This window comes from Peromyscus leucopus, chromosome 23 (genome assembly GCF_004664715.2).
Source record: "Peromyscus leucopus breed LL Stock chromosome 23, UCI_PerLeu_2.1, whole genome shotgun sequence".
Lineage (NCBI taxonomy): Eukaryota > Metazoa > Chordata > Mammalia > Rodentia > Cricetidae > Peromyscus > Peromyscus leucopus.
The window spans coordinates 34,928,255-34,946,040 of record NC_051082.1 but is presented as its reverse complement, the minus strand read 5'-3'; the positions used below and the strand labels follow the sequence as shown (position 1 = coordinate 34,946,040).

Sequence of the window (17,786 nt, the reverse complement as noted above, 5' to 3'; positions counted from 1 at the left end):
TTATGGTGATGACTTTGAGTCGATTCACTGCTCTCTCTTGTGAGTACATTTCAATGTGCAAGTACCCAAAAGGACACCTAGATGCAAGCGCCCACTACGTAAAGCGTAAGAGCAGCCTGCAGTCATGTCTATGGACAGAATTTAAGAAGGGTGCTGCCTACTGCTTCATACAAGTTCAAAGGATAAAAACCAAGGTGCAGTACTGCTTCTTTTTCTCCAAATGGAAACGCTGATGAGAGAAATGATTAAGAAAAATCATAGCCTGCAGCAATGAGGAAATCTGGCTGATGCATAGTGATTATTGAAAAGTATGTTTTTATACCATAATTCTGTATAACTATTCAGCATTTGTTTATAAAGATTTCTCTATAAAAGTGTACAAATATTAACTGGGCCATTAATCCCCTAGGTAAGTTTATAAAAATGTCTTACCTAGTATAATGGGACAAAATATTTGGAATTTAAATACGGCAATAATTATGCTTATAAATTTATGATTTTTGCAAAATACTTTGAAATTGGTTTGAAGTTTAATATTATTTACAACTTACACATTTTTTTTTGGTTGTGATGGTGATGGCGTTTTTGATGGTCTTCCTCGTCCTTTCTGTGGTGTGGACTGTGTGGATTCAACTGCACTAGTTTCAGGAGATTCTGCTCTGCTTTGGGGAAGACCCAAATGTGGATAGCATCAAATTATGATTTGCACTGTGGTAAGTATATTCCTGCAGCTTAGGGTCACACATACTCACCTCTGTTGTGCTCTCTTCGATGTTCGGTGCTGTTTGCTTTTTGACTTTTGCTCCGGGTTTCCAATTTGTCTTTCTTCTTCTTCCTCTTCGTCTACCACAGGAGCAACAGTTTTTTTCTTGTTTCCTTTTTTGGATGTTTTCACTGATGGCTCTTCCTTTGACGACCCTCCACCAGGAGGTTTTGGCGGCCTGCCTCGCTTGCTCTTTTTGGGCGGGCTGTTCTGCTCATCCTCGTTTTCAAGGAGCTCCTCTTTGTGCCTCTTCTCCTCAGGCCACTGGGGCTCGTCTGACTCTGAAGCCACGTGACCTCTCTTCCGGCCTCGCTGACTGCCTTTAGGTTTCTGTTCCTGTACCAGCTTAGTCAGCTCATCCATCCCTAATTTCTCTTCTGGGTCTGGGACAGATGCTTTTTTCCGACTTCTCGGCTTCTCCAACTCAGACTGGAGGGAGGAGGATCACAATTTTTAAAATTAAGTTTTGAAAAATAAAATTGTTAGGGCTCAGGGTGTTGTTCAGTAGAAAACTCCTTGCCTAGCATGTGCAAGGCCCTGGGCGGAAGCGCCAACGTGCCAAGCAAACACAGTTAGCACTCTGAACAACGTGACAACTCCTAAAACTCTGCGATCTACTTTTGTCACGACTATCTATCGAGATGTGCAGCTCCAACTAGACTGCAACCACAACTCTGTACTGCTTTTCTGTATTTTCACTGTATTTAGTGTGCAGACTCAAGGCCTCATCAGGTCACCCAGGCTGGCATCAAACTCTCTTCTCATGTTAAGAGTTCAGAGTGGCTGGGATGACCAACGTGCAACTTCACCAGGCTATTGACTGGAACTTGGTTTTTCAAAGTCCTTGGAGTAAGAGTAGAATTCCATTTACAACAACACTTTGTCGTTCCTGGAGAACTTGATACAGTGGGTCTTGATCACACTCACCCCCACTCCTCCAAGATCCCTCCACCTTCTTAATTCTTAAAAACCCCAACTCTAATTTGTGCTGCCCATACACTCCTAGGTATGGGCTACCTGCTGGTGTGCAACTTGCAAGTCTTTATTCTTAAATTCAGGATGCAGAGCTTCAAAGGGAGCCGCCGTCTCAAATCAGTACTTTATTATATGTGTGCCTCTCAGTTAAGATGAGTACCTCACACTCAATCACTGGGTAGACAGGTGACACTCAAGCATCTGTCCCCAGTGTACTCACCTAGCTGTGATTAGATCACACAGTGTGTGTGTGACATAAAATAACCATGTGCTATATGTGTCTATGATGTCGTAAAGAACTATTTTTATTTTCTAAATGAAGGTTACGGGATACACTAAAAATCCAGAAACATCTCTGAGCCAGACACTTTCTTTCCAGATTTAACTAATTCAAAACAGAACAGTATAAAAAACGAAGAAACAAAAAAAAAAAAGGACCAGGGTTTTCAAATTTAAAATAAAATCTTCAGAGAATTTATGTATTGAGAAAATGGAGACAGAGAAAACTCTTTAGAGACCTAAGAATGAGAGGGTATATGAACACTTGTAGTTACAACTTACTTCCACAAAGTCTGTGCAAGTTTAGACTCTTAAAATTTTCAACAGAAAGAGGGGCTGGAAAGACAGCTCTGTCGTTAAGAGCACTGGCTGCTTTTCCAGAGGATCAAGGTTCAATTCCCAGCACCCACATGGCAGCTCCCAACCATCTGACTCCAGTTCCAGAAGAATCCAATGCCCTCTTCCAGTCTCTGTGGGCACCAGGCACACATGTGATGTAAAACACCCAAACTCATAAAATAAATACTAGTAAGTAAAATTTTATTGTTAAAAAAAAATCAATAAAAGCTGTAACTTGGAGGAAGTGACTGAGCGGCAAAGTGCTCGTCTGGGCTGCTCCTTAGCACCTCATAAAGTCAGGCGTGACTGCACTCAGCAGTAATCCAGTATGCACAAGGGGAGGCATCAGAAGCCCAAGGTCATCACCTGCTACATACTGAGTTCAAAGCCAGAATGGGGAAAGTTAGACTCCATCGCAAACAGAAAAGCCCCCCAGGGGATGTTTCTTGGTATTATTTCGTCTGTCTGGATTGTTTTCTGGGAAACCTAGTACTTTACCTATATTCATGTACTCTTTTAAAGATATTTAACCTTTATTTTCTTTTCGGTATTGTCTGAGTTTGTGTCCCTCGTGTGTTGCAGACTTTATATCCCAATGTGAGATGAGGCTTTGAGGGGCTAATCTGATGGAGGGGAGTCAGGAAGATGGAGTCCCCTCTTCCTTCTAGGAACTTAATTTCTAAGATTATAGACTCTCCACCCTAGGAAAGAGTGTCTAGGGCTGTGGCAACATCACACTGTATCTCACTGGCCACAGCTAAACAGATCCGTGTCTTGTTGGGCTGGTGCCGGTTATACTGTCCCTTTTCAATTGTCCACTAATGTTTCCACATTGGGGAAAAATTAAAAAAAAAAAAATCACTAAAATTTTACTACATATTCACTTGGAAGAAAACTATCACCATTCCAACCTTTTCTTTCTCACAGAAGAACACACAACATTCTAAGTCTTCCAAGTCTCTTGGTTGTGAGATTTCCCACACAAGTGCTCTCTGCTTCTTTTAGATTCTGTTTCAGACTGTTGCCAGGATGAACAGACTCCATCTGATGAGTAGCAAACTCACCAGAGAGAAGCGAGCTATATGCATGAACACATATATACATGGACACCATATGTATGTTTTCATTCTTTCTAGATCTTCCTTTCCAGTGCTGGGGATCAAACTTGGGGCCTTGTATAGGATAGACAAGCACAAACTACAGCCCTAGCCCTGGTGGTGGTGGTGGTGGTGGTGGTGGTGGTGGTGGTGGTGGTGTGTGTGTGTGTGTGTGTGAGAGAGGGGGGGAGAAGGGGAGGGGAGAAGGGAGGGAGGGGAGAAGGGAGGGAGGGGAGAAGGGAGGGAGGGAGAGCAAGCCTCCCTGTGGCATTCATCATGGCCTGGAGCTTACTATAAAGCCAGGACTGGCCTCACACTTGTCTCTGCTACCAAAAGAAAGAAATCATGAGCTGATCAATCACTTTGTTTTTAAGCATGATTACAGGGATTTTCTTGATTAAGATGTAGAATTAAAATATATAAATATTTTTACTAACTTAAGTATTATCTCTAGAAATCCAGCAATAGGACTCCTTTCTTTTATTGATCCTACATTTCTCTAAGTTACCAAATTTTAATTCTACTTGGGTAAAACATTTACAAGTGTGTAAAGGTGTTTTGCCCTCATGCATATCTGTGCACTACACATGTCTGGTGCCTGTGGAGGTAAGAAGGGGACCTTGGATGCCCTGGTACTGCAGTTAGAGACAGTGCTGGGAATCAAACCTGGGGCATCGGGAAGAACATCCAAGCACTGTTAACTGCTGAGCCAGCCCGCTGGGTAAAACTTGGCTAGATAAATTAAAGAAACTCGAAAATACTGGAAATATGCCAGTGGGAAACAAGAAGGGCAAATACAATTCCAAAGAAAGCAAAAGTAGCTATTTTATTGATAACTGTCATCTCTGCTTCTGAATTAGAGTCAGACATCCTTGTTTTACGGTCACTATTGCTCAACAGCATGAATCATTGTAACAATGACACAGCATCAACAATTCATTTGGGCTAATTCATTTATTCAGTTAATGAACAATAACTCATTATTATTAGGCTGACAAGCCTACACTATCCAGTTCACAGACATGAAAACGGATTCAGAAAGCTCAGTCAGTTACTCAAGAAACGGTCAGAGCTCACCTGGGGATCCAAAAGGGCCCAGGCACCACAACCCACCAGGCTGTGCTGGAGTATGAATTCTGTATCTCACCAATCTGTCTGTCTTCAAGTAATGTTTACAAATGACAGGCACGTCTACCAAGATTTAAGAACGTCACAAGGACTTTCTAAAAGGAAGAGGCAGACTTTGGGACCTCATTCCACTCTCTTTCCCTAAGGCCATGGACTAAACCACTGTGTTTAAAAAGAAAAACGAACAATTCTGAATATGGAACTAACATGATGTTTGACTCTAAAGACAAAGAATTAAGATTATTTACCCGAAGAAAAGAGTCACATAAACTCAAACTAAACTATAAAATCAAATTTAAAACTATAATTACAAAAAGTAAATCACATCCCAAATTTGACTACGATTATAATATCCTGCTAAAGAGCAAAAACGACTAAAACTATTACTATTAACAGCATCACACACTCAACCAAGCATCTCACCCTTACAAGATCAGAGTCGTCTCTCTTGTCACTTTTTTTTCCTGGCAAAGGTGAAGATATCGTATACTCTTCATTTTCACTGTGATCCATTTCAGAGCTATCAAGCCTTTGAAGAGAGACATCTGCAATTATTTCTATAATCAAATAACCTTAAAAGCATTTTTGATTGTTTCACTGCATAGCTTTATAACTTCATAAGCAAAGACTTCATTCATTTTAAAGATATTTTTTCCTATTGTATTTAGTTCCAAATCAGTAAGCAATGTAGCCCATTTAATGACTTAAGGAAATAAATAATACACTCATTTTACCATATGATGTTTTGAAAACTAGATTCCATCTTGGAGCAGCAGCTCGGACACTGAAACCTGCTGTTAGTATGTCCAGCTGGCCCACGTGCAGCTTAGGGCTGCTCTGCCCTCTCCTTACCCCATCTTCACTTCCTCTGTAGCAATAACATGCAGAGTCACCACGGTCCTTATCTGACTTCTCCCGCCTGTTACCACACGTAAGCAAATTTTACTTAGTGTATAAACCTGTGCAGGGCTCAGAGCAAGCACTTAACAGACTTGCTGAATGAAGTAAAGCAAATGCTCTCATGCTCTTAGAAAGTTCGAGCTTTCTGCATCAACCTTATCTATGTATCCCAGCACTTGGGAGGCAGAGGCACACTGATCTCTGTGAGTTCAAGGCCAGCCTGGCCACCACAGCAAGGATAGCTAGGCCTACAAAACAAACAAACCAATCTGTTTACATACTGCTGAACTCATAAATCTCAAGCTCTGGCCAACAAGAAGGTACATTTTTACAAGAAAAAGAATCAAGAAGAATCCTTGTTAAAACTACTTTTTAAACAAACAATGAAGTTTATATATATATATATATATATATATGCATAGTAAAAAGAAATTCAAACAGTATAAAATATACACCCCGCATTAAGTTATTATGAACATTATTAAGATGATCCATGTTTCCCCAAAAAGTTTCTCCTGGGTGCAAACCAACGTGATTATGAAGCCATAATCTACATAATCTCTGCTCTACACAACTGATCTCACTCACTGATTCCCATCAGAGTGCAGACCTAATGGGTAATACACTTTTTTAAAAAAAGCCATCAAAACACTTTTCGTTTACTTTGTATGTGCGTGTGCATTCAAGCATCGCATGCAACCGTGTAGAGGACAGAGAACACCCCAAGGAAGCTGGTTCTCCCCTTCTACCAGGTCAGTCCCAGGGACCAAACTCAGGGTACCAGTCTTGGTAGAAAGTGCCTTTACACACGAGCCAACCCTCTGGCCCCTGAATGCTTTGCCTGCATGTATGTCTATACATTACATGCACACAGTGCCTGCAGAGGGCAAAAAAGGGTGTTGGATCCCTGAACCTAGTGTTATAGATGGTCGTGAGCCACTATGTGGGTTCTGGGAACTGAACTGGATCCTCTACAATAGCAGCCAGTGCTCTTAACTGCTCAGCCATCTCTCCATCCCCGATCATTATTGTTAATGATTCAGGTATTCCACTGTATGAATGAACTGTAAGTGAACAACTAACCATATAAGGTATGAACAATGAGGTCAAATATTTATTGTGTGTACTAGCAGAGATCACTCCAGTAAGTTTACACATGAAAAGCTAAGTATCTCCTACTCGTCAGTAACTACCACCTCATCTCTATTCAGTGGCATCAAATACTATAACTGCATTACTCTACATCTCACAGCCTTGTTGGAATCATCAAACACAAAACATGACATCTCTTGTGCACTTGCCTCCCTTTTATTCTTCCAGGAGAGCTTGGATTTGAACTGCTGCTCGCATTGCTCACAGTTTCCATTCTTGATGATTTGCTCTGAGACTGTTTGCCTGCTGATGAAAGCGGCTTATTAACTGCTCCTAGAACATTGGCTGTTTTAGGCTGAAACGAGAAATATGTAACTCTTCCTATTTAATTAAAAGAAACTCACATATCAAAAACTCATAGCAACAACTTCAATATGTTTACACACAAATTACAAAAAAAAAGTATCTATCCTTAAGCAAAATAAAGATGATGAACTGAATTATTACTTACACAAATTAAAAACTTGTAACAGTGTGTGCCTATAAGTCTAGCACTTAGGAGGCCGAGGAAGGACTACTGCAAATTCAAAGCTAGCCTGGGCTACCTAGCAAGGTCATTTCAGAACAAAAGCAAACCCCCACAGACAACAGAGCAATTGAGTCTTAATTATTTGTAGGAAAAGGTTTCCACTGTAAGACAACAAATGAAATATAGACCAATCATGAAAATAGAGCTTTGCTATGGAAGGATGTAAGACATTGTCTTTAAGATTTGTATCTAGATTGGTAAAGATGTCTACAGGATAAAGGCCTTCACAGTTTTGCTATAAGCTTTTTTTTTTTTTTAAGTGCATCTTAGTTAGCATCTACATAGTAAGAACAATTAATTCTTTAATCAACAAATGGAAGATACTAATTATATTTCCTACCTTAAGACACAAAAATTATTTAAGAAACAAAACAGCACAATTAGGCCAATAATCATACTAAAATTAACTAGCACATAAATACTAAAACAATTCTCAAAACGTACTTTTCCAGGAGTGAAAAATGATTTCATTTCTGGAGGCAGGTAATTTTTGGTGTTACTGAAATTCTAAAAGCAAGAGAAAAGGCAGTCAGCGAGCACCAACACAGCTCTGTGAGAGACAAGAGCCAACCAAGTTCATATTTGTTTAAATTAATTGGTTCAAACATGAAATTTCAGGCTGCGATTCTGACAGACTAACCTCCTAGCAATTCCAATATTAAATGTGCCAGACAACACACATTCCTGCACAGCACTCAAGAGATGAAGCCACACAGTCCCTGGCCATGCTGCTCCTGTCAAAGTGAATGCTTAAAAAAAGAGACAAGCCCTTTAACTTTAAACCCACAAGGCCATTTTAAATCTCAATATGCTGCCAAGATCTTAATTGGTATATTGCTTCCAATCCAAAGAGGACGATGGTGCTTTCCACCTGTCACTCAATCAGTGCAGAGAAGAGTCTCTAGCAGGGCCTGTCTAACGCTGGGCATGGTTTGCGAATACTCTTGCTGCGCTCCCAGAGCCGTGGGCCTATCGAAACGCCTATGCTCTCCGTGTTTCCTCATACCACCTTACAAGACCTCATCCAGGGCTTGCAACTTCAGACTCTACAGATCAGCATTCCAATTCCCATTCTGGATCAAAGGCTATTAATTCACAAAATCTCGGGCAAAGTTTTGCCTGTGCTTTTGGCATGGCTTCAGACTTTGAAACAACCTCTGGATCATCCCCTCGTGGCCTCCACTCTGGTCCACACCTGGTCTAGAGTCACATTCTGAGCCCGGTGCCCTTGCCACGGTGCTGGTGGTGGGCAGCTCTTACTACTGATCCTCCCTTGTCTTCCCACAGGCCAGTGAGAAGCACACACTTCATGTCAACTCCACCAACAAGTTCTAAAGTAACTACCTTGTCAGGCTGCGTGAAAAACCGAGCTGGTAACACTGGGTCTTTAGGAGACTCCAAACTGTATGTAGTGCTCTTCGACATGATGATGTTCATGGCAACATCACACACAGTGTATAATTTCTGAAATGGTATTTTTTTAGTTAGTTATTAAAATTGGCATCTTAGACCCTGTTAATTAGGGGTAATTCTAGAACATGTATTTAGATCAAACAGTAAACTAATGAAAGAAGCCTTCAGGATAAATATTGTGGCTTATATTATTGTGTATATTAGTACAACAAGACCAACATGATTCAGCATTAGAATTACTACTAAATTAACACTAGTATTGGTATAATAATTCTATGTTAGCAATTATCACTAATAGAAACACTAATGCTGTTTAAAATGTTAAAGAAGTTGTACCCTATACCAAGATATTTAAAATCAGCATGGCATCAAAATACTTATTGTGAATTACATACTTCATTCATTTTTGTATCATCTGGTCCTTGAGCATCTTTGGTCTGTTTAATATTTTCTACCATCTTTCTGATAAATGCATGGCTGTTGTTTTCATTTTTAGCCATCAATATCTCCAGAACAAACCAAAGACATCTAAGAACACAAAAACGAAAAAATACAGAAGAAAACAATCTTTTGTTAAATACAGATACAATGATTCCCAATATTAACATAATGAACCTAGACTGTAATTCCAGAAGAGGAAAAAATTTGAAAGCAGCAGCTACAAACTCAAATGAAATAGCAGGAAAAAGCCCAAGTCATACACAGCAGTATAATCTACTACAGCAGGTCAGCAGTGCAGATGCAGGCTCAGAATCTCGGCAGAGTCGACATGAGGGGGCAAAAGGAAACACAGAAAGGGGAAGGTGGGACCACTGAACTCTGCGCTGTGACAGTGGAGAAAGGCTGGCCACACAATGAGGTGACTTGGGCCCTAGGGGACGCCTCAACAGGACACCTAAGCCAGTGGTCAGGAACAGGCGGGCAAATGAGAAAGGCAGGCATGGCTGACACCGTCCACACTGCATCTGCTGACTGAGGAAAACACAACTTAAATGCCCCTCTCCGTGAGAAAGGAACGGAATTATAGTTGACCTATAAAGGAGGGCAGTAACAGGAAGGGGAACTGTCCAGAGAAAACGCGATCACCCGGGCTGTGCTCCACGAATTCAGACAGCCGGGCAATCAAGGAAGGGAACTGTCAAGTGCATTTCTAAGGTAGTCCACCTGTTCAAAAGCCAGTGCTCTCGGAGAAAGAAAGGCAGCCAGGTTCCTCGTTACTGATAATCACTCTAATATAGAATTCATTTTCAGAGATAGCATCTCAGAAAGAGATGATATGGCAAATAAAAAGACACTGGATTTTCCCCTTTGTCACAGTAAGCTAATGGTAATTTAATTTTATTTTCCTGCAGGATCTTAAATAACTATATTTCTATGAGTCAAGAAACTAACAATTTTTACTAGTATATTTACATACTAAATTAACTGATTCAAAATCACAATAGTCACTTTTAATATAACAGAACTAAGACCAGGGTGGTTTCAGGTTTACTCTAGGAATTATGCTGGTCTTAAAATGCCTCAGTGTCATATTCCCCTATTCTCTCTACACAGGCAGTAAGTAATCTTTACTCTGATCAGAGAACAGCAATGAAGTTATAACTAAGAATACTCCCCTGGTTGTGAAACGTGGCCTATTATGAAGAAACTATTCTTTCCTTTTATAAAGAGTTACTGCAAAGATAAATGTGCTCACCACCTGGTGAGGAGATTACCAGTTCTCCTCCCATGAAACCTACAATCAGAAGGAAATGAAAGATGAGAATGGGAAGAGAAAAGCCCGAGTGCATCATTACTTCAGGAGAAAGCAGTGCCACAGCCACAGGGAAACACAACCCAAGTTTGGGAGTGCAAGGGACATTGTTGGAAATTAGGTAAGAAATGTAACGTGACGAGATGAAAAAACAGACGACTAGAAAGTGACTAAATGAAACACATACCAACTCTAATCATTAATTACCCCATCAGCAGCAGGAAGCAGGTAAAACAACATTCAGAAAGTAGGAAAATGGGATGAAAAGTCTTACTCTTTCACATCTTTAAGTTGTTCAATATCCTGTACTTTGACATAATCTGGGTCATGTGCCAAAAGGTGAATTGTATATGGAACAACATACTCTGGTAGAAGAGACAATAATTTTTCTGAAAAACAAAAAACAAAACAAAACAAAAATAATAAAAGGAAGACAAAAAGCAAACAAAAGCATCCAGGTTAGAAAGATCAATCTCATGCTCTTTCGTCCATTTCCTCCACCCCAGCGATTTACTACACTATGGCTGGCAGGGCAACACACTCGGCACCCTGTGCTGAGATGCGGAGAGCAGTTTAACACGGCCAGTCACACGCCAGGTACTGAGCAACGAGGACCAAGAGTCCAGTTTTCAAATGCACACGGGAAGAGGGAGCCACACAAACTATTTAAGACTGAGATGTAAGATCTTTTCTTCCTTATGCTATAGGCAATTGTGTGTTGGTATCTCTGACAAGCTATCCGAGTGGACATAAGGACAGAAGTAATGGTCAGTTTTTAACAGAAGGACCATACAAAAGAACAGAGCTCCTAGGACAGTGTAAATAAACAACTTTTCAGTTTAAATCCAAGTATTTTATCTGTTGACTGTGAATAGCAAATTATATGGTAGAGGTCAGAAAGGCATGCAAACTGTATTTGGCAAACAGTATACAAAAAGACTTGGATTCAGTCTTCTAATTCCATGTTAGTCAGATGTTCAACCAGGAGCATAATGCATGCCATGCCGGTAAGTATCAGACTGTCTTTGAAGAGTTTCTGTGTGGATGGCCAAGAACAAGACAGAAAAAAACAGCACAGCTCAAATTTCAGTGATATTTAAGTTAAATTAAATACAGAGTGCTTACTACTTTGTATCCATACAATATAAAAACATAAAGATAATAAGACCAGATAAGGCACTCACACTAAAGTACAGAGAGATGGAAGCTATGGGAAAGTACCTAAAATAAGAACGGCTACAATTACTGATGACGTCTCTGGTCATTTATTTTATGCTAGGTGCTTCATACACATCATTTTTCAATCCATGTAACAAGCATAACCAGTGAGTATAATTATATCAAATTTACAAACAAGCTAACTAGGCCATGAACTACATAACCTGGACAAACACAGCCCATGAACTGCAGAGGTGGGATGTGACTTCACAGCCTTCACTTTTTCCAAGGTGAGGAAAAAGAGAAAGAGGATCACAGGGGCCAGCTGACCACTAAAACTCCACCTCAAATGACTAAAGGGGTAAACTCTATCTATTTCCCAGTTCTGTCTCTCTAGAAGAGAAGTGATTTCCAGAGCTCAGAACAGAGTAGGGAGAGGCAGGCTGCACCAAACTTCAAGTAACCCTGCACGCTGAGCACAGGCACATAGGAGGGAACAGCAGTGGTAAGTAAACATGGCAGAGTTTAAACTTGAGCTGTGCGTCAATGTCATTGGTGAGCAGCTGAGAACCTACATGTATTTCAACCTACAAGGAAAAGGGATGACTGGTCTGTTCTGGAAAGGTAATGTACAGTATGGGAGGGTGGGAGGGAAGGGAGGAAGGGAAGGCATTTACAACATGGTGTGAATTCAGAGGTTCTACAAACATCCATGTCAAGTATAGCTGGTAGGAGAGCAGGTGACATCTGGAGAGCAAACACAAGCAAAGACTGCCTCTCGTCGGCCGTGGATACCTGGGAGGTGCCGACGTGTGCTGCGTGGTAAGGCACAGGAGCACAGGGCAGGCAGGCACACAAGCATCCGACACGACTGTGAGCTACACGTAGAAAAAGACCCAAGGCCGTGCTGACACAGCACACGTAAACATGCCAACCCTCGGTTCTCCCGAGACCGCCAGGGTCAGACTTACTCTTCTGTTCATTTCACTATTTACACAGATAATGAAACTCAAATACCCACACATTTATACATATATATTTAAATATAGTAAGTGAAAAGTAGCTATTGAAAGATGCTGATTTTTTAAAGAAGTGTACACCTGTATAATAAAGAACAGTTGTAAGGTGTTTTGCTCTATGAGACCGCAACTGGCAGACTGGAAGGTGCATTGTGTGACCCCAGGCACTCACCACTAACAGCTGCATGCTGTTTCAGGTACTCCCGCCTCACAGTGATATTCTTCACGAGGCACTGTCTAGCATGAGCTCTTCTCTCCTTCACTGGGTCTTTGGCACAAAGTGCACAGATAGCCATATATTCAAGTGGAAGTCGTAATCGAGAAAGCCCTTTGTGAAGTTTCTGAGCAAACACCTGCCTGACTTGATAGCACTCATCCTGTAAAGATAAAATTATTCCAGGTATTATCTACAAAGCAGTAAGAAGTTACAACTCCAGATATGACCAAGTTGACATACAACCCGAGTCAGCGTTCATAACAGAGGGTGTGACTCCACCTCAAGGCTGCAGTATTCAACTGGACCCAACAGCTGCCCATTACACTTTTAGACAACAAATACACTCTCAGAACAGATGAAACCAGTACACGTTCTCCAACTTACCCGAGTATGATTAAAACAATATTAATAAAGGAAGAGGCTGAGCATATAGCTCAGCACAGCACTGGCATCTTAGGCAAAGTATCTGATGACCTTACGACTTCCTTCACCCAACCCATCTCTCTCTAGAAAACTCCTCCTTGTTCTTTAGGGCAACTCATCTACCTTCTTCAGAGCAGCATATAACCTGTATCCTGCGCTGGCCCATGCTCTGAGCACCCTGCACATCTTTAGCACAGATCGAGGCTGGTTAAGGTGTCCACCTTATTCATCTGTTGGTTCCTCAAAGACAGGAACGATGTCTTTAAGACAGGAACAATGCTTTATGCACCCTTGTATCTAGGACTAGCACAGTAAACAGCACACAGTGGATCAGAATGTCTTCTCCTTCTTTAATTTTTTTAAAAATGTATTTATTTTAGGTGCATTGGTGTTTTTGCCTGCATGCATGTCTGTTTGAGGGTGTCAGATCTTGGGAGTTACATATAATTGTGAGGTACCATGTGGGTGCTGGGAATAGAATCCTGGTTCTCTGGAAGGGCAGTCAGGGCTCTTGAACCACTGAGCCACCCCTCCAGTCCCCAGAATTTCTTCTACAAAGGAAACAGCTCCAATTTGTTTCCATGCATTCAAACCCTTTCATAATTATACCCTCTCAGCTTGTGTGTTCTCTTAGTACTACAACTTTAGGTTCCTCATTTCTTCACAGTCTACGACGTCATTTATATGTTTTGCACTTATCTTTACTATTCCTCTCTAACACAGGGATTGACCCAGCGCCCAGAATGTTAGACAAGAGCTCTACACTAGCTGGGCTCTACCCGTAGCACTTGGACATTTTCTGATTTTGTTCTTTCAGAGTTTTATTTTTATGTGCATATATGTTTTGCATGCATGTATGTAATGTGCATCAAGTGGGTATCTGATGCCTGTGGAGGCAAGAAGTGGGAGTAAGGTCCCCTGAAACTGGAGTTACAGACAGTTGTGAGCTTCCATGTGGGTGCTGGAAACCAAACATAGGTCTTCTGGAAGAGCAGCCAGTGCTCTTGCTGGGTGAGCCATCTTGTCAGCCCCAACACTTCGTTTCTGGGTTTCTTGTTCTTGTTTTTGACACAAGGTCTCATTATCCTACCACGTGAGCCTCCTTACTGCTGAAACTATAGGCAGGTACCATTATGCCTGGTTAACGCAGGTGGGTAGGGGCGTGTCATATGCCAATCTTGAAGCTCTTATGGTATGTATTCCCTTTCATTTAATTTCATTTTCAGTATACCTAGTACTTTTCAAAAAGTACTCAAGTGTCCACAGAAACTCAGTCTCTCTACTATCACACTCAATAGCTATCCATCAGAACTAGTGAGGAACAAACATATACATCTATCATGAAAATATCCAATGTACTACAAACTTCATAATCAAGGTCAACTTATTTTAACATATTCATCAGTGAAGAGACAGTTCTTTAAAAATGACCCCACTCAGACACCCCACCCTCTTACTGAGACACACATTTTTTTATGAACTGAATTTCCAATTCTAAATACCTAAGCAATTATGAACTGCGTTGTCATATTATTCAGTCTTATCTATTCCTGCACATTTAATGTCTGTTCAAATATACAACAATAATACATTTTAAAAACTTTTATGTGTATTAGTGTTTTGCCATGGGAAGTTTGGAGTCCCCTGGAACTGGAGTTACAGACAATTGTGAGCTGCCATGTGAGACTTGAACCCAGATTCTCTGTGAAGAGCTCCAGTGCTCTTAACCCCGCCGGGCCATCTCTGTGGCCCCACAACAATACTTCGTTCACAGAGGCCCGACTCCAGGAAACAAGCAAAGCACACACAGGGAAGGTGAAGGCTCACACAGGGAAGGTGAAGGAACACACAGGGAAGGTGAAGGCTCACACAGGGAAGGTGAAGGCTCACACAGGGAAGGTGAAGGAACACACAGGGAAGGTGAAGGCTCACCCAGGGAAGGTGAAGGAACACACAGGGAAGGTGAAGGCTCACACAGGGAAGGTGAAGGAACACACAGGGAAGGTGAAGGCTCACACAGGGAAGGTGAAGGAACACACAGGCCGAGGCTGTACGACAGCAGGGTGAGACTAAAATCTGCAGGGGTTCCAACACAGAGACTGCATCCAGCTGGGAAAACTGGGCAAGTTGTGGGAAGATCCCACCTGAGCTTCCTGTAGCAGGTGAATGCCGGTGTGTGCAGATGGAAGGAGGAGACGAAAACAAGCACCAGAACACAGGATAAATAAAAGTGCTCGCTTCCACTGAAATGAGGCGATGAATGGTGCTTTACTGTAAAGCGGTGGCTCTCAACCGTCCTGACGCTACGACCCTTTAATACAGTTCCTCACGTTGTGGTGACCCCCAACCATATTTTAGTTGCTACTTCATAACTGCAATTTTGCAATCCTTATGAATCATAACATAAAGAGCTGTGTTGTCTGATGGCTGCCCCCCGGGTTGAGAACCACTGCTGTAGAGGTAGCATTAAAGATGTCCAAGTGTGTGTTCAGATGCTACAGTAGAGAGGCTCCAGGATCAGGTCATAAAACACGTCGTCACCCCCCACCCCCACCCCATCTCAAGCAAGTATGAGCTCTTGAATGTGTTTGACCAGGAGAATAACAGGGTGAGAATTGTGGTTAGGGAAATGTATCCAACAACAGACAAGGTCTCCAGACAACAGTCTTGGTGAGAGACTGTTAGGAGCCTGGAAGAGTGTAGCAGCAGGACAGTTACCACAAACCAGAAGGTAGCTCTGAGGGTCAAGGCTTCTGCAACAACTGGAAAAATACGCAATGAGGCAAGCTTAGGTCATGTCTTAGATTTACTGATGCATGTGTTTATGTATTCTCACTTTTAAAGATTAATTTTATTTTAAAAAATTTATTTTGAATACTTCTCTACCTTGGAACTGTGTACTCTGTGTCTTCAAAAATGAAAACCCAGGAACATAGCTTTATAAAATATTGGTAATAGTTGTTCCTCCTTATTCACAGATTCTGTATTTAGGAATCTGTCTGATCATTTATTTGTAATCCAAAATCAACACCTGCATCAATGATAGAGTCGTTAGCGAACAGATGTGCAGGGCAGCCAACACAGAAGGAGCCTGCTGTGCCCATCCCTAGAGAGAAGGTCAGCCTCGTCTCTGTGGTCTACCTGGTGACACACTGTACACATGCTGTTCTTGTTGGTGACCGGCATTTAAACAGCTCCCAACAGGTGATGAAATGCCGCAGCCTCAGCACAAGACCACACTGTGCCTTACAGAGAAAAATGCATGTGCCACAGTAAAGCCTCACTGAGGAATGAGCGGCGGTGTGTTTGTTAAAGGGCTGTGCACATCAATGAGGTGTTCTTCAGCAGATACACAGAGAACAGGCTGTACACCGACTGGAGTCTTAAAGCAAGTTCCCTGTGTCTCCTTGTGGAGCAAGGGTTCAGCCAGCGCAAGGCTCACTCAGTGCTTGTGGGAAGTGTGTAGACTAGAACAATGATGTAGTTACACACTGTGCTGCATAGGAAACCATATGCCAATTTTAGACTGTGCAGTGTTTCTCATGAGAACATTCCAGGCTCTGACGCTACCGCAGCAATTTCTTTCTGTGTCCAAGAGCACACAATGACAACCCCATGAGCCACTGCCCTTACATTGATGGCCAGTGCACAGAGCTGGTACTGCTCCAGTGTGATGATCTCGTGGTAGCAGGGCTCCTGTGCCAACTTCACAATGGCACTCCCAGCAGCGAGTCTCAGGCGTGACATATCCGGTTTACTAAAAGAGAGCAAAAGCAATGTGAGCAAGACTTCTGTGTGCAGGGAGGGGGGGGGCACCTTCTCACCTCACTCATCTAATGCTTAAGACAAGCCTCTGTGGGAGAAAGCAGACCGTCCTAGGCCTGAAATCCTAGGCCAAAGCAGTGCTCCAAAGGAGACTTCACTGGAAGGGGATGAGGTCGAGAGGGCAGAACCCTCAGGACTTACAAAGAGGATAGGGTATGGAGCTTGTTTGTACTTTCTGCCATATGGGTCACAGCAGTCAGTCTACATACAGCACAGAACTCTCAGAAAACCCAACCAATGCCAATGGCTCTTAAATATGGTGGTGCCAGCTACTACTAAAGTCATTCAGTTTTCTGGTCCTACACACCCTAACCTAGGCAGGAAGAGAAGACATCTATTTCTATGTTGGTTTGCCTGCTAACATTTTAAGTCTAGTATTACTGATTTGTGTGTGATGTTTACTCCCAGGTCAGCATGAATGTCTTTACTTGCTAATTTGTCTCTCACAACTACTGCACCAAACATACAAGAATCATAAGGGAGCTGGAGAGATGGCTAAGTGGTTAGGAGCACTGGCTGCTCTTTCAGAGGACCTGGGTTCAATTCCCAGCACCCACATGGCAGCTCACAACTGTCTATAACTCCTGTTCCCGGGGATTCAACACTCTCACACAGGCATACCTGCAGGCAAAACACCAATGTACATAAAATACAAATAAATAATTAAAAACAAAGGATCATGACAGCAGGTGGAGTAGCTGACATACTCTCATAGGCATACACAAGTGAAACAGCTCACAGTAAAAGCAGCTGATAAGTGGTAGATCTGAATCTGAGTATGTGCAGTCTGCCTTCAGCCTGTCAATGTTCTTAACT

The 17,786-nt window shown here is 42.0% G+C and overlaps 1 protein-coding gene across 6 annotated transcripts in view; it reads right to left on the bottom strand.

The window, feature by feature from the left end:
- Positions 1-17,786, bottom strand: part of Pds5b (PDS5 cohesin associated factor B) — a 160,385-nt gene that overhangs the window by 7,528 nt on the left and 135,071 nt on the right. For 2 of the 6 annotated variants that reach the window (XM_028878096.2, XM_028878097.2), the window contains exons 24-33: positions 16,779-16,902; positions 12,678-12,882; positions 10,603-10,717; positions 8,971-9,103; positions 8,507-8,626; positions 7,607-7,669; positions 6,783-6,928; positions 5,005-5,110; positions 753-1,192; positions 552-662 (exon numbers count right to left, since the gene is read on the bottom strand). In XM_028878096.2, the coding sequence (XP_028733929.1) occupies positions 552-662; positions 753-1,192; positions 5,005-5,110; positions 6,783-6,928; positions 7,607-7,669; positions 8,507-8,626; positions 8,971-9,103; positions 10,603-10,717; positions 12,678-12,882; positions 16,779-16,902 (1,563 nt within the window). The remainder of the gene's footprint in view (positions 1-551; positions 663-752; positions 1,193-5,004; positions 5,111-6,782; positions 6,929-7,606; positions 7,670-8,506; positions 8,627-8,970; positions 9,104-10,602; positions 10,718-12,677; positions 12,883-16,778; positions 16,903-17,786) is intronic. The other 4 variants (XM_028878091.2, XM_028878092.2, XM_028878093.2 and 1 more) reach the window with 4 other exon arrangements.